Raw genomic sequence first — 15,761 nt, forward strand, 5'->3', positions numbered from 1 at the left:
TTGATCAAAGATGGTTTCCTTATACCTAATCCTCATATCCCAACTCCTCTTCATATATCACACTCTGATTTTTCAACTGCAGATGGTGTAAGCATTCATACCTCACATTTCACTCCCTCCACGTACAACCTTACCCTTCTGCCTTTCTTTTTTCAGATATCCAAGAGGCAATGGAGGAACAGCTATAACAATGAAGACGACACACTGTCAATTGACTTCACAACTGGAGCCAACAGCTCCGATGCTGACACTGTGCATAATTTCGAGGATAATGGAGAAGTGGGATCTGCTTGTGGCAAGAGACTGGACAGGAGTGGCCTGATGATGCATGGCACAAGGGTAGCGTATATGTCAACCCACTGTAGGGCAACGTTGCACATGGGTTCTGCTGTAGAGGAGCAGCCAACATAAGTACTCTTACTCTGATGGGGAAGTACAACTTAATGCTTGGTGCACTGGTGTTAGTGCTTGGTGCTGGCTAAGGCCTCAACAATCAGCATCCCAATAATACTCAGTATCATCACTTCCTGGCTGGGGGCGGGGGGGCTAGTGGTGGTGGTTTGGTGCAGTGCAGGGGGGGTTGGTGAGGACATGCAGGTGTATTTGTCCCCTTCTGGTGAGCTCCTGTTGCTCCCAGTTGGGCACCACTGGGTGCTGTAAGATAATTATTTGTCAGTGATCATCATGCAATCCGTCCGGAAAGCCTGTGGTCAATGTCAAGGCATGAAGGAGCCCAGCACCAACCAGGACTGTGCAGCAGGTCGGAATTGCTGCAAAGCGGAGGTCAGGATTAACAAGGAGAGAGAAAGAGAGACAGACACAGACTGAGACAAAAAAATAGAGATCACAGGAAGACGGTGAGTTAATTGACTGGTAAGTTTTGTGGCTTTGTTCCATGACATTTGTCATTTCATCTCTCCTGCCCTCTAGCCTATATCCGACAGTCTCTCTTGCTCCACCTTTTTCAACAACATAAAACCCATCACCTTCCTATCTCTCTCCAGTTCCAAAGAAGAGTCATATTGGACTGTTTTTCATTACACAGAGGCTGCCAGACTTGCTGAGTTTTCCAGCACTTTGTTTTTATTTCAGCATCTGCAGTAGTTTGCTTTTATGGTAGCTTTGTTTCCCCTTCTCCAGAGTTAGTGAGCTAGTCCAAGGAGCTGGGAAATTTTAAAAAATATATCATTTTTGATAATAAGGGTTAAGTAAAGCATTTCAATTAACCTCCCTACAGTTAAGTGACAACAGAAGAGAAGTGAGTAGCTGGTGAGTCTAATTTTTTTTTAAGTAGTAAGTTTTGTAATCTAATAGAGGAATGGCAGGACAACTCTGAACCCTGGAGTGCACTTCCTTTTCAATGTGGGAACTCCGGGCTATTCCCTGTGTCCTGGATAACCAAATGTGCAGGAAGTGCCGTCAACTGCAGCAGCTCAAACTCCTGGTTTTGGAGCTTGTGCAACAGCTGATGTCACTGTGGTGCATCCATGAGGTTGAGAGCTTTGTGGATAGTTCACTTATACACATGGTCACCCTCATCTTAAAGAGCATGCAAGGAGAGGGGGAATGGGTGACCACCAGACAGCCAAGAAGATAGGCAGGTATTGCAGGAATCCCCTGAATGCATCCCACTCTCCAACCAATATTCAGTTCTGAATCCTCACGAAAGTAATGATTCATCTGGGGAATGCAGCCAGACCCAAGTCCAAGGCACCATAGTTGGCACAGCTGTATATAGGGGTACATGAAGACAACTAGAAGAGTAATTGTAATAGATTTAATAGTCGGAGAACATACAGGAATGTCTGCGGTCACTGCAAAAAATCCAGAATGATGTATTGCCAGGTCAAGGATGTCTTACCCAGAGTAGAAAGGCTGAACAGCCAGCAGTTGTGGTCCACATTGGTACCAATGACATACACAGAAAGGAGGATGTGGCCCTGCAGTCAAAATTTTAAACAGCTATGGAGGAAATTGGCAAGCAGGACCTCAAAAATAATAATTTCCAGATTATTCTGGTACCACATGCAAGTGAGTATAGAAATAGGATAGTACAGATGAATGCTTGGCTGCAGAGATGGAACCAGGGGGAGGCTTTAGATTCTTGGGACATTAGGACCAGCTCTGGGGGAGGTGATAGCCACTGAATCTCCCACTATCAACAACCTCAGGGTTACCACTGACCAGAGACTGAACTGGATCAGCCACATAAGTGCTGTGGCCACAAGAACAAGTTACAGACTGGGAATTCTACAGCAAGTAACTCACTTCCCAAAGGCACAAGTCAGGAGTGTGGTGAAATATTTTATACTTCCTTGGATGAGTGCTGTTTTAACAACGCTCAAGAAGCTCAACACCATCCAAGACAAAGCAGCCCACTTGACTGATACTCCATCCACCACCTTAAACATTCACTCTCTCCACCATTATCACACAATGTGTACCATACACAAGATGCACTGCAGCAATTCGCCAAGGCTCCTTCAACAACACCTTCCAAATCTGCGACCTTTACCACCTAGGACAGATGCATGAGAACACCACTACCTGCATGTTTCCCTCCAAGCCTGATTTGAACTATACTGCCATACCTTCACCATCACTGGATCAAACTCCCTAACAGCACTGTGGCTGTACGTAAACCAAATGGTCAGCAGTAATTCAAGGCAGCTTCTCACCATCACTTCTCAGAGGCAATTAGGAATGCGCAACAAATTTTGGCCTCATCTGTGATGCTCACATCCCATAAAAGAAAAAGTCTCCCACAAAAGAACAGTGTAACTATCACTCACCTCATTTATGGAAATCTTGAACCACATTGATCCAAGCAATTAATTATATATAGAAACACTGCTGTCTGATATATGGAAGAATGTGCAATAGAACAATTCTACTTTAACCTCAAATCTGAATAGTCTAAGTGACTGAATAGCATGCAGACATTTTTAATATAAACCTTTAAACAGGGGGAACATCCAACAATGGTTGCTGCATTATGCATTCAATTCCAAGCAGATAAGGAAATAACACACTTGTTATTTGTAAAACTAATTTTATTGAGCTCCTTTGACATTTCAGTTGGAAAAATATAACAGTATGGAATTCAGCCAGAGACCAGGTTCAATCTACACCACGTGATGAGATATCCAGCAGTATCAGATGGCAATTCTACAATTGTCCTTAGGCCCCTGATCTGGAGGTAGAAGGAAAACAAAAAATCACAATGCCTACTCTTGACAACCTGCAACATCTGCTGCAAAGTGCATGTATAGAGGTTTAATTGTGATGGCCCTTACAGTCAAACAGGCCACCAGCTTTCACCGCTTAGATTTGTACATTAAGAATCAACAACTGGCTGAGGGTCCAAAAAGCAGACAGCACATGGCGAACATGAATCATTAGCTCCAAGAGAAGTCCTCTTCCACCAAAAGGCACAGACGTAAACGGAGGTTCACTTCCCAACGCCAGTGGTTCTTCCAGTTTACTGATGATCCCATTCTTCACATTTTTCTAGACAGTGTCAGCAGGCAATTTGATCTAAAAGAAAGGCATCAAAACCAAACCCCATCTGTCCTCACCCAATGTCCTCAAATTGGAAAGATTTTAAAAACATGAGACACATCAAGGACTTGAGGGGGCGGCAGTCCATCTGGTCCCCAATATGTAAAAAAAAACATAAGCCCTCTTCGTTCCTCTTTCCAAGTGCACAGCCGCCGTACCCTTTTTCAAAGCTGCGCGTGCCCCCAGTTTCATTTTATCCTTCGGCTCATCCGACGCCTCAACAAGAAACTTTTTCTCTTTCTCTCAAGTGCTAAGGAACGCAAGCTTAAACAACTCATCGACACCAACACCCATCTAGGACCCTCCACCCCTGCCTGTTCCTCCGTCCCCACCCTTTCTTCCAATCCCAACCCCAGCCGTGTATTCACTATACCCCCTGACCTTCCCCTCTCCGATGCTGAACGTTCAGTGCTCAGCAAAGGACTTAGTTTCATATCCTTACGCCCTCACCTCAATGAATTTCGGGCTCGGCATGATACTGAACTCTTCTTCCGCCGTCTTCGTCTCCGGGCTCACTTCTTTGGGCAGGAGTCCTCTCCCAGTTCAACGGATCCTTTTACCCATCCCCAACATTCTCCCTCCACCTGGACCCCTCCCTCTGGATTCTTACCTTCTCTCGATCTTTTCATTGAGAACTGTCGGCGTGACATTAGTCGTCTCAATTTCTCTGCTCCTCTCACCCATTCTAACCTGTCTCTCTCTGAACTTACTGCACTCCATTCGCTCAGGTCCAACCCTGACATTGTCATCAAACCCGCTGACAAGGGTGGTGCTGTTGTTGTCTGGCGCACTGACCTCTACCTCGCGGAGACTGAGCATCAACTCGCAGACACTTCCTCCTACCTCTCCCTGGACCATGACCCCACCACTGAACATCAAGCCATTGTTTCCAGGACTGTCACTGACCTCATCTCCTCTGGGGATCTCCCTCCCACAGTTTCCAACCTGATAGTCGCCCAACCTCGGACGGCCCGCTTCTATCTCCTACCCAAAATCCACAAACAGAACTGCCCCGGTAGACCGATCGTCTCAGCTTGCTCCTGCCCTACAGAACTCATTTCTCGTTATCTTGACTCCCTTCTCACTCCCCTTGTCCAGTCCCTCCCACCTACATCCGTGATTCCTCTGACACCTTACGTCACATCAACAATTTCCAGTTCCCTGGCCCCAACCGCTTACTCTTCACCATGGACGTCCAATCCCTCTACACCTCCATCCCCCACCAGGATGGTCTGAGGGCCCTTAGCTTCTTTCTCGAACAGAGGCCCAAACAATCCCCATCCACCACTACTCTCCTCCGTCTGGCTGAACTTGTTCTCACACTGAACAATTTCTCCTTCAACTCCTCTCACTTCCTCCAAATAAAAGGTGTGGCTATGGGTACCCGCATGGGCCCCAGCTATGCCTGTCTCTTTATGGGGTACGTGGAACATTCCTTGTTGCAGTCCTGCTCCGGCCCCCTTCCACAACTCTTTCTCCGGTACATCGATGATTACTTCGGTGCCGCTTCATGCTCTCGTCAGGACTTGGAAAAATTTATTAATTTTGCTTCCAATCTCCACCCCTCCATCATTTTCACGTGGTCCATCTCTGACACTTCCCTTCCCTTCCTTGACCTCTCTGTCTCAATCTCTGGTGATAGACTGTCCACCAATATCCATTACAAACCCACCGACTCCCACAGCTATCTCGACTACAGCTCCTCACACCCCGCTTCCTGTAAGGACTCCATCCCATTCTCTCAGTTCCTTCGCCTCCGTCGCATCTGTTCCGATGATGCTACATTCAAAAACAGTTCCTCTGACATGTCCTCCTTCTTCCTTAACCGAGGTTTTCCACCCACGGTCGTTGACAGGGCCCTCAACCGTGTCCGGCCCATCTCCCGCGCATCCGTCCTCACGCCTTCTCCTCCCTCCCAGACACATGATAGGGTCCCCCTTGTCCTCACTTATCACCCCACCAGCCTCCGCATTCAAAGGATCATCCTCCGCCATTTCCGCCAACTCCAGCATGATGCCACCACCAAACACATCTTCCCTTCACCCCCCTTATCGGCATTCCGTAGGGATCGCTCCCTCCGGGACACCCTGGTCCACTCCTCCATCACCCCCTACTCCTCAACCCCCTCCTATGGCACCACCCCATGCCCACACAAAAAATGCAATACCTGCCCCTTCACTTCCTCTCTCCTCACCGTCCAAGGACCCAAACACTCCTTTCAAGTGAAGCAGCATTTCACTTGCATTTCCCCCAACTTAGTCTACTGCATTCGTTGCTCCCAATGTGGTCTCCTCTACATTGGAGAGACCAAACGTAAACTGGGCGACCGCTTTGCAGAACACCTGCGGTCTGTCCGCAAGAATGACCCAAACCTCCCTGTCGCTTGCCATTTCAACACTCCGCCCTGCTCTCTTGCCCACATGTCTGTCCTTGGCTTGCTGCATTGTTCCAGTGAAGCCCAACGCAAACTGGAGGAACAACACCTCATCTTCCGACTAGGGACTTTACAGCCTTCTGGACTGAATATTGAATTCAACAACTTTAGGTCATAAGCTCTCTCCCCCATCCCCACCCCCTTTCTGTTTCCCCCTTCCCTTTTTTTTTCCAATAAATTATAAAGATTTTCCTTTTCCCACCTATTTCCATTATATAAAAAAACCCACTAGAGCTATACCTTGAGTGCCCTACCATCCATTCTTAATTAGCACATTCGTTTAGATAATATCACCAACTTTAATTTTAACACCTATGTGTTCTATTGTACTATTGTCGTTGACATCTTTTGATGATCTGCTTCTATCACTGCTTGTTTGTCCCTACAACCACACCCCCCCACCCCCCCTCCACCTCTTTGTCTCTCTATCTCTCCGCCCCCCACACACACACCTTAAACCAGCTTATATTTCAACTCTTTCTTGGACTCGAACGCAAGTTCTGTCGAAGGGTCATGAGGACTCGAAACGTCAACTCTTTTCTTCTCCGCCGATGCTGCCAGACCTGCTGAGTTTTTCCAGGTAATTCTGTTTTTGCACAGAATACTTTGTGAGCTGCAGTTCCCCTTGAAGAATATCTGTCAGTACCCTCACTGAGATTCAAAATATTCTTTAAAAAAGGTTAAATAAACAATTAAACATGCCGATTAGAAACACACCAGGCCGGTCAAGCAAAAAAAAATTAAAAACGCTTAATTCAGGACTTTTCATTTTTATATCAGTAATACTTTAACCCATCTTTCAGCCCAATAGGTTTATAAGTGGGTCTCAGACTTTTTCCAGCACTAATTCAGTCATAAAGGTTCACTCTGGAACTCAGATTGCGCAGTGGGCTAGTCATCATTGACCACTTTCAAAACAATAAAAGGTTCAACCACCCACCCTGCAAAGGAAACTGTGACCAAACCCCCTCCCCCCTCCACTCTCCCTATCCACACCAGCTAAACCAATTAAATACAAAGCCCTTCCCAAAAACACACCCAAAAGAAAGATGGATTAAGATGGTTATTAATTCCCCCCCCCTACTTACTGTAAACTCTACATCCAAGATTAAATTAAGAATTAGACACAGACAGACACAAAGCCCCATCGCAAAGTCAGTTCAATCATTTCAGGCTCCTCAAACAAAAAGGCCCGATCATATAAGGAAAATATCGATGCTCACCTGGGGAAGAATTTCACACTCATTCAATCAATCAATCAATCAGTTGCATTAAAGAAACCGCTTCATTTTGAATCCAACTCCTCACTAAAAAAAAATCCATTCAGCTTCTCTCACACTAAGCTCCAACCGCCTTCACCCCCCCCCCCCCCCAAAGCCTCAACCTAACCTGCTGCTGCGCATGTGTGACATCACCGGGCGGGGTCACAGATGAACTTTACCAACAGAAACCGCCGGCCGCGGGCTGCACCAGCCGGCATCAATTGGTTGATTTAAATGTCAATCAGCGACCCCCGCCGCGTTTCTAATGGACGAGAGCCCTGTCAATCATAGGGAGCAGACAATGGATTTATAATTCAGTTCGCAACTTTCGTCATCACCTCCCCCCCTCCGTCGTCCCCACCACCAGAAAATTAATCGAATTATTCAATTAAGTTGTGCCACCGGGTTCATTAGTCCTTAAAGCCGCTGTTTTATTTTATACCGCGATGAGGTGTTTAATAATGTAAACGAGAGAAGCGAAGTGAATGTTGTCCCCTGGGTGGAGGGCTGGCTGGGCAGTCGAGTCCAGGAGTTGAGACTCTTGACAGTCAGTCAGCAAGAGGCACGTTTACAGGATGGCTCTCCTCAGAGGTTAGTCAGTCTAACTATCATCATTAATATTCATGTACTTGCTCTGAGTCAAATAAATAAGGAAAATCCCTTTTCCTTTCAGTAACAGCGGGAACTGGCACTTTGCAGCGGTTAAATTGATAATTGAAAGAGGAGTAAGTTACCCCTGGGTGTGATCTTCCCTGTAATTGCTTCCCTGTATTTTGCCCCGTTAACAACCTCCATTCAAACTCACTCGTGTGGAGCGTACGCCAAGTTTAAATGGGCTACAGTGCGAACTGTTAACGTTTCACGGGGTAGTTGGACTCGTGTTTAAAACTTTGCAAAAGTTTTAAAACGGGCTGAGTGGACTGGCGTTGAAGGAAGGCTGAGCTGTGTGTAATATTGTTAAGGGCGCTGATAGGTACATGTGCGGCTGGACAACGCCGCGAAAGTTGGGTTTGTAATCAGAAAAATACGTTGCAATCCTATTTCGTCAGGGCAGTTGTAATTATTTTTAAGGATGTCTTTCATCAAAGTGGGCTGTCTCGTTGAGTTACTTGAATGAGCAACTAAGTGTACAGGTCAAGTGTGGCCATGACTGAGGAACTGAGGTCTTGGACATTTTCCTGCTGGTTGGTGAATTGGTGGGGCTGTGTCTAAGAAGTGTGGCTTTACACACTTATGGACTTTCAGAGTGGACAATAGAGAAGTCTTGTGATATCAATGACTAGTCTAGTTATGATTGATCAGGGAATTGAGTTTATGATTTTTAACAGAAATGATGGGTTGTATTTACATAACAACCAAGGTATTTTCACGGAGTCTTTTTGGGAGGGCTACAGAAGGTTACAGATAGCTCACACAAAAAATGTGTTTTAAGAGGTTTTAGAACCGTAGAAAAGTTACAGCACAGATGGTGGCCATTCGACCCATCTTGTCCATGCCAGCCTGAGGACACCCAGGTGCCCTTTCTGATCCCACCTTCCTGCACTCAGCCCATAGCCTTGCAGCTTACAGCACTTTAGGTGCAGATCCATCTACTTTTTAAAAGAGTTTAGAGTTTCTCCCTCTTTTGGAAGGAGGGAAAAATTAGAGAGGGGAGTGGGGTGTGATCTGTGGAGGGGTTCCAAAAATTGCAACAAGGTAGCTGAAAGCTCTCCAACTGAGGGTAGAGGGAGCCACAGCAGATCAGTCAAGAAGGAGATTTGCCATTCTTTTGGGAGTTATTTTTGTGTTGGAAATCTTACACTTGCAACTGTTACTTTGTGTCCTGTTCATTCTAAGGTGAATATAGCTTTATATATTGTGCCTTCCAAACTTGCTACCAAGTTTCAAAGGTAATTGTGACTTATATGGACAAACTTTTGTTAAAATAATCAGGTTATAACATAGCCGTGACTTTTTTCAGTCAATCTTTTTTTAAATTCAAATCCTGCCCGTGGTAATGCATTGTAGCCGGTTTCTCCTAGTACATCTTGCCTCAAAATGGTGAGGGGCTTGGATAGAGTAGATGGGTAGGGCCTGTTTACTTTAACAGAGAGGTCAGTGACTGGGGGGGTGGGGGGGGGTCATAGATTTAAAGTGATTAGTAGAAAGGTTAGAATGGAGATGAAAACATTTTTCACTCAGGATTCTGGGGATCTGGGACTGACTGCCTGAAGCAGTAGAGGCTGAAACCGTCAGCTCATTTAAAAGATGTCTGGATGTGCACCTTAAATGCAGGACTATGGACCAAATGCTGGAAAGTGGGATTAGGCTGGGCGGCTCGTTTTTCAGTTGGCGCAGGCACGATGGACCAAGAGGCCTCTTTCTGTGCCATAAACTTTCAATGATTCTATGTCCTTGATGGCATCAATCTTCCAAAACTCATGATCTGGGAGGCTTCCTTTACAGCGATTCACACTGGTGATATTTCCTGTATAGTTCAAGACTGAGTGTAGATTTGCAATTGCAAAGAGTGAGAAAAACTTTTAAGAGCAGTCTTATAAGTGGAACCATGATTTTAATGAGATATTGTCAAAATGTGTTCCATCATTAAAAGCAGAACTTCTAATGAGATTGACAGATCTGTTAGTAACAGCAAATGTTTCTATTATGACTTATTGCTTTACTTTCCAGCAGTTGTTTTCTCCTCTCTGAAATTGTGTGTATATATTGCAGAGTTGTGTGATCATTTAAAAAAGGAGTTTAAGCCACTTGTAGTTTGCAGTTTGTGGATTGATCAGTTCTGGATTTTTGAAAAACAATTAGAAATAGAAAATATAACCTTGTATTCTAAAGCATTTTTTACCACCCCAGGATATCCCAATGCACTTCACAGCCAGAAAAATACTTTTTGAAGAGTAATCATTGTGCCAGTGCGGGGAAATGTGGCAGACAAATTGGTGTCTCAAATACCAGTGAGATAAATGATGAGATAATCTGTTTTAGTAATGTTTATAGAATTGCATATGGTATACAACCAGTCCATGCCGGCATTTGTACTCTACTCGAGCCTCCTCAGGCTTCCTCATCTACCTCTATCAGCATACCCTTCTATCCTGTTGTCTAGCTTTCTCTTAAATGCATCTATACTTCTATACTGTTCACCTCAAGTGCTCCCTGTGGGAGTGATTTTTACATTCTCAGCACTCTCTGATTAGAGAAGTTTCTTTGAGAATTCCCTATTTATTTTATTTCTTGGTGACCGTCTAATATTGATGGCCACTAGTTTTGTCCTTCCTTACTCTTTCCCATAAATGAAAACAACTACTTGCCATTATATAGCGTCTTTGCTGGTGTAAAAATGTCACAAGGTGCCCACAGAAGCATTCTCAAACTGAATTTACACAGTCATATAGAGATATTAGGGCAGGAAAGCAGCATCTTAAAGGAGGAAAGAGAGATGGAGAGATTTGAGGAGGGAATTAGGTCAGGGTTTCAGCAGCTGAAGGTATGGCTGCCATTGATCAATTGATTAAAATCAGTGATGTCAAAAGACTAGAAATGGAGGAGTGCAGATATCTTGGAGGGTTGGAGGGGCCCACAGAGGCAGGGAAGGGCAAGGCTACAGAGGGCCCTGAAAACGAACATGGATGAAAATTTTAAAATTGAAGTGTTGCTCAACTTGGGAGCCAATGTAAGTCAGAACAATCAGTAAATGGGTTGGTGCGAGTTAGGATACAGGTTGCAGGGTCTTGGATGGCAGTAAGTATATGGAGGGTGGGAGATGGTAGGCTGGTCAAGTCTAGAGGTAACAAAAGCTGTGAGCTGAGGCAGGCAGGGTGGAGTTGGGTAATGCTACAAGATGGGAGTATGCAGTCTTAATAGTGACATGAATATGTGGTCAGAAGCTCATCACGGTATCATATATGGTGACTGGTTCAGTTCAGCATCATGCAGTTGTTAGGTAGGGGGATCGAGTCAATGGCTAAATGAGTTTGTGACGGTGGTTTCAGTCTATCCAGTATTTAGTTGGAGGAAATTTATGCTCACCCAGTAGTGGATATAGGACAAGCAGTCTGACGATTTGGAGACAGTGACTGGGGTGGGGGCATGTAGTTGGGGGTAATTAGAAGTTGTTGTGAAAAAGTGAAAGCCACCGTAGTCCCAGAGAACCATAGGTTGCTCTCTCTCGTTAGAGAGCGACGAATGGTGGTGAGTTTAACCTGAGATTCACCACACCTCCAGGTGAGGGATGAGGCTGAGAACTCATGGATGACCTCAGCCGGTACTGGAATTGAACTCCTGTTGTTGGCATCACTCTACATAACAAACCTGCCGTCCAGCTAACTGACCCCCAAAAGTGGTTGTTGTAGAGCTGGTTGTCATCAGCCTTCATAAATGCCATTGATCAGGAACAGAAAAGGCTGACTTGTGCAGAAAAAAGTTGATTAGTCATTTGGCAAAGATACATTCAGTGGGGAATTGATTCATGCAGATCTTCAGCTGATAATGGTACATGATGTACATCAACATTACAGCCTTGGCTCAAGCATGGACAAAAGAGCTCAACTTCAGAGTGGAGGTGAGAGTGACTGCTGTTGACATCATGGCAGCATTTGATACTGTGGCATTGAGGAGCCTTAGCAAAACTGGACTCTGAGAAAACTCGTCACTTGTTGAAGTCATCCCTGGCACAAAGGAAGATAATTGTGGTTGTTGGAGGTCAATCATCTCAGTTCCAGGACAGCATTGCAGGAGTTCCTCAGGATAGTGTCCTAGGGCCAAACATCATCAGCTGCTTCATCAATAACCACCTTCCTTCCGTCATAATGTCAGAAGTGGGGATGTTTCCTGATGATAGCACAATTCGTGACTCCTCATACTAAAGCAGTCCATGTCCAAATGCAGCAAGACCTGGACAATTATAGGCTTGGACTGATAAGTGGCAATTAACATTTACACCACACAAGGGCCAGGCAATGACTATCTCCAAAGAGAGAGAGCCTCTGGACATTCAATGGCATTGTCATCACTGAAACACCCCACTATCAACATCTGGGGGTTACCATTGACCAGGAACTGAACTGAACTAGCCATGTAAATACTTTGGCTACAAGAGCAGGTCAGTGACTATGAATCCTGAGTAACTCTCCAAAGCCTGTCCACCATCTACAAGGCCCAAGTCAGGATTATGATGGAATACTCCCCACTTGCCTGGATGAGTGCAACTCCAATAACACTGAAAAAGCTTGACACCATCCAGGCAAAGTATCTTGTTTGATTAGCACCCCATCACAAACATTCACTCTCACCACCATCAACACACAGTGCCAGCAGTGTGTACCACCTACAAGATGCACTGTAACAACTCACCAAGGCTCCTTTTGACAGCACCTTCCAAACCCACAACCACTACTATCTAGAAGGACAAGGACAGCAGACACATGGGAACACCACCTGGAAGCTCCCCTCCAAGCCATTTTCCATCCTAACTTGAAAATATATCACCGTTCCTTAACTGTCGCTGGATCAAATTACTGGAGCTCCCTCCCTAACAGCGCTGTGGGTGTACCTACACCACATGGATTGCAGTGGTTCAAGATGGCAACTCACCACCACCACCACCACCACCTCAAGGGCAATAAATGCTGGCCTAGCCAGTGATGCCCAGGTCCCATGAATGAACAAAACAAAAAATGAGGAGGGACAAATATATTTCTCAATATGTAACGAGGCAATGATATAAAATAATGAAGCAATGATGGCCACTTTAAGTATTGCATTTTGTTGTCTGGCTTCTGAACACAATTATTAGCATGGTATGCAACTTCACTTTACATTGGTGATTAGCATTATAAATCACCAGTTTCTTATCAAAAAGATAACCTGTTTCACTGATAATTGAAAATGTTGGATGTATGAATAATTCTGTTGCATTGCCTTCTCTTGAGGTATTGCAGTTAATATTTGGCTACTTTTTAACAGAAATTGATGAGGTCAGTTTTAAATCTTTTCTTTACTAAACCAAAGTTCAACGGTTTGTTTATTCTACTACCCCACCCTCCCCACTGGCAAAAAGAAATGTACCAGTCAACAACCTCTGCAATCACTACTGCAGTTATCAAATGAAGTACTAAACTCCTGAGGTTAGATATTTGTCTTTTTGTTTGCAATATTTTTAAATAATAATACAGTGATGGAGAGTCAATACATCACAGCCTGGTGGGACATTTCAGGAGTTGCCACCCTGTGCATCATGAGAAGGGAAGAAGCTGCTGCCTGCTGTTCCCATGGGTAAGGAAAAGAAATCAGAAGGAAATAGCCCTAGTTGCTATCTAATGAGCAATGTTGGGATACAAACTGGAAAGGGAAAGTATATGGTATTATACGTAGGATTCCAAATAAACTATTATCCTTTAACTTGGGCCTTGTGTTGACCTCGTGATCACTTCACTTGCTTAAACTCCTGATTTTACAAACACTGCTGCAGGTTTTAGGGCACTAGAGGGAAGCCAGTCACACTCTAAATGTTAAAGAAACGATGGAAGCCGGAGGTGGAAGTTGTTGCACATTCCAATTCCCTGCTATTCTGAAAACTTAAATACATGATAGAAAACAATAATTTTTAACTTGAATGGTGAGCTCCCAAACTCAAATAAACAATTTTTTAAAAAATGAAGCAATAATTTCACAAGATAGACACACTAATATATTAAGATTTTGAAATGCTTTAAATTTGTATTCGGTCCTGAAAGTCCAACTTCTAGCTGTGATCACTTCAAATCTAGAAATGACCACATCAGATCACACTGTCTTGCAAAGCACCATTTTGTTAATCACAGCTCAGTGACTTAGTTAACCTCACCATCAATACTCCCAGTCAGTTATCTATTTCATTCCCAGATAATGCCTTTGGCTAGTCACATTTCTGCCAAAGAGATCTGGGAGCTCCCTGGATAAGGATACAAGTTTCTTTTGGTGATCTGACAGGGTTGGGAGGCACCCTGCTTTGGCAGGATATGACCCCCAAAGGCCTACAAGGCATAACTATAACTTGGCTCCTGGCCCCCTAAAGCCTACCTGTCTATAAGGCGCAAGTCAGGAATGTGATGGAATACTCTCCACTTGCCTGGAGTGCAGCTCTAACAACACTCAAGAAACTTGACACCATCCAGGATAAAGAAGCTCGCTTGATTATCACCCCATCCACGAAAACTCACTCCCTCCACTTCTTGAATCTCAGTGGCAGCAGTGTGTACCATCTCCAAGATGCACTGCAGCAGCTCACCAAGGCTCCTTCGACAGCATCTTCCAACCCCATGATCTCTACCACCTAGAAGGACAAAGGCAGCAGATGCATGGGAACATCACCTGCAAGTTCCCCTCCAAGCCCCACAACATCCTGACTTGGAACTATATCACTGTTGCTAGGTCAAAATCCTGGAACTCCCTCCCTAACAGCAATGTGTCTGTGTACCTACACCTCATGGACTGCAGCAGGTCAAGGTACCTCACCACCACCGTCGCAATGTAGGAAGCTCTGCAGCCAGTTTAAGTGCAGTAAGGTCCCACAAACAGCAATGTGCAATGGCCAGATAATCTGTTTAATTTAGATGTGTGTTAACTGCTTTTTCTTGGGGATGACTCCTATCTTCCAATTTCCATACCTCCACATTTCTCTATAGTGTAATATTGCCAAACCGAATTTGCAGACACTTCTCCCGTTATCTGCTTTAAGGTATCTTTATTTAGATTTGAAGTGTTTCACTGTTAGTTGGTTATTTTCCTTCAAGGTTGTAAGAATAACTTTCTAGTTAGGGCTATCAGTGGTCCTTGTGTGATATATGAATACCCTTTGATCTGTTTTTAAGTAATCCTTTTACAAAAGCACAGAGTACAAGTATTTGTTCTCGCCATTCATTTGTTTTTGTATTTACATTTGTTGCCACCTATAATTTAAATGTGATTAAGGAAATATCAAAAGCAGCTATTTTGGATTATATGAAAAACAAGAAATATCTGATGTAAATATGCTTTGCAATTCACAGTGTACAACAACAGAAGATCATAATGTAGAGAGGCTTGAGAATGCAAATGGTGAGCGGGTGCAAAGGAAAATTAAATATGAATGGATTGGCACTTGGAGTTGAGTAGGGTAGATGTGATAAGGGGGAACAAGGGCAAGGGTGTTGAATGCCATGCAGGGAAAAGGTAAGGATGATAAGAGTGCAGGATAGAGCACATGTAGTGGAGTGTTATTGCAAGTTGTGTCAAATTTGATAAATCTTTGAAACCAGTTTTGAGAAATTGAACCTGGAAGTGATGAAAACTAACATGAGTTAGAGGGAGAATGGCAGTGTTATTGATGTGGACATAGAGGGTCTTGGGGTTTTTACTCAAGGTCATATAGGACATTTGAGGCTGTAGACCATTGGTTTGGCCTGAGTGAGCAGTCAGGCAGGGGGAAAGAATGAGAAGCAGAATGGTTTCCTTTAGCAACTGAACCATTGGAGCCACTAATTGAGTAT

General features: G+C 44.4%; 1 protein-coding gene, 1 long non-coding RNA gene and 1 other non-coding gene across 3 annotated transcripts in view; 1 reads left to right on the plus strand and 2 right to left on the minus strand.

Moving 5' to 3' along the window:
* Window positions 1–3,059: 3,059 nt before the first annotated feature.
* Window positions 3,060–7,354, minus strand: LOC121282751. The gene is made up of 3 exons (XR_005944136.1): window positions 7,219–7,354; window positions 6,448–6,663; window positions 3,060–3,193 (listed from the first exon to the last, which is right to left on the minus strand). It is a non-coding gene; the product is annotated as an uncharacterized LOC121282751 (long non-coding RNA).
* Window positions 6,817–6,903, minus strand: LOC121285841. The gene has a single exon (XR_005944808.1).
* A 249-nt stretch (window positions 7,355–7,603) lies between the features above and the next one.
* acaa2 (acetyl-CoA acyltransferase 2) overlaps window positions 7,604–15,761 on the plus strand; it is a 55,432-nt gene continuing 47,274 nt past the window's right edge. The window contains exon 1 of the mRNA XM_041191603.1: window positions 7,604–7,848. Coding sequence (XP_041047537.1) covers window positions 7,833–7,848 — 16 coding nt within the window. The 5' untranslated portion in view covers window positions 7,604–7,832. The remainder of the gene's footprint in view (window positions 7,849–15,761) is intronic.

This window comes from Carcharodon carcharias, chromosome 1 (genome assembly GCF_017639515.1).
Source record: "Carcharodon carcharias isolate sCarCar2 chromosome 1, sCarCar2.pri, whole genome shotgun sequence".
NCBI lineage: Eukaryota > Metazoa > Chordata > Chondrichthyes > Lamniformes > Lamnidae > Carcharodon > Carcharodon carcharias.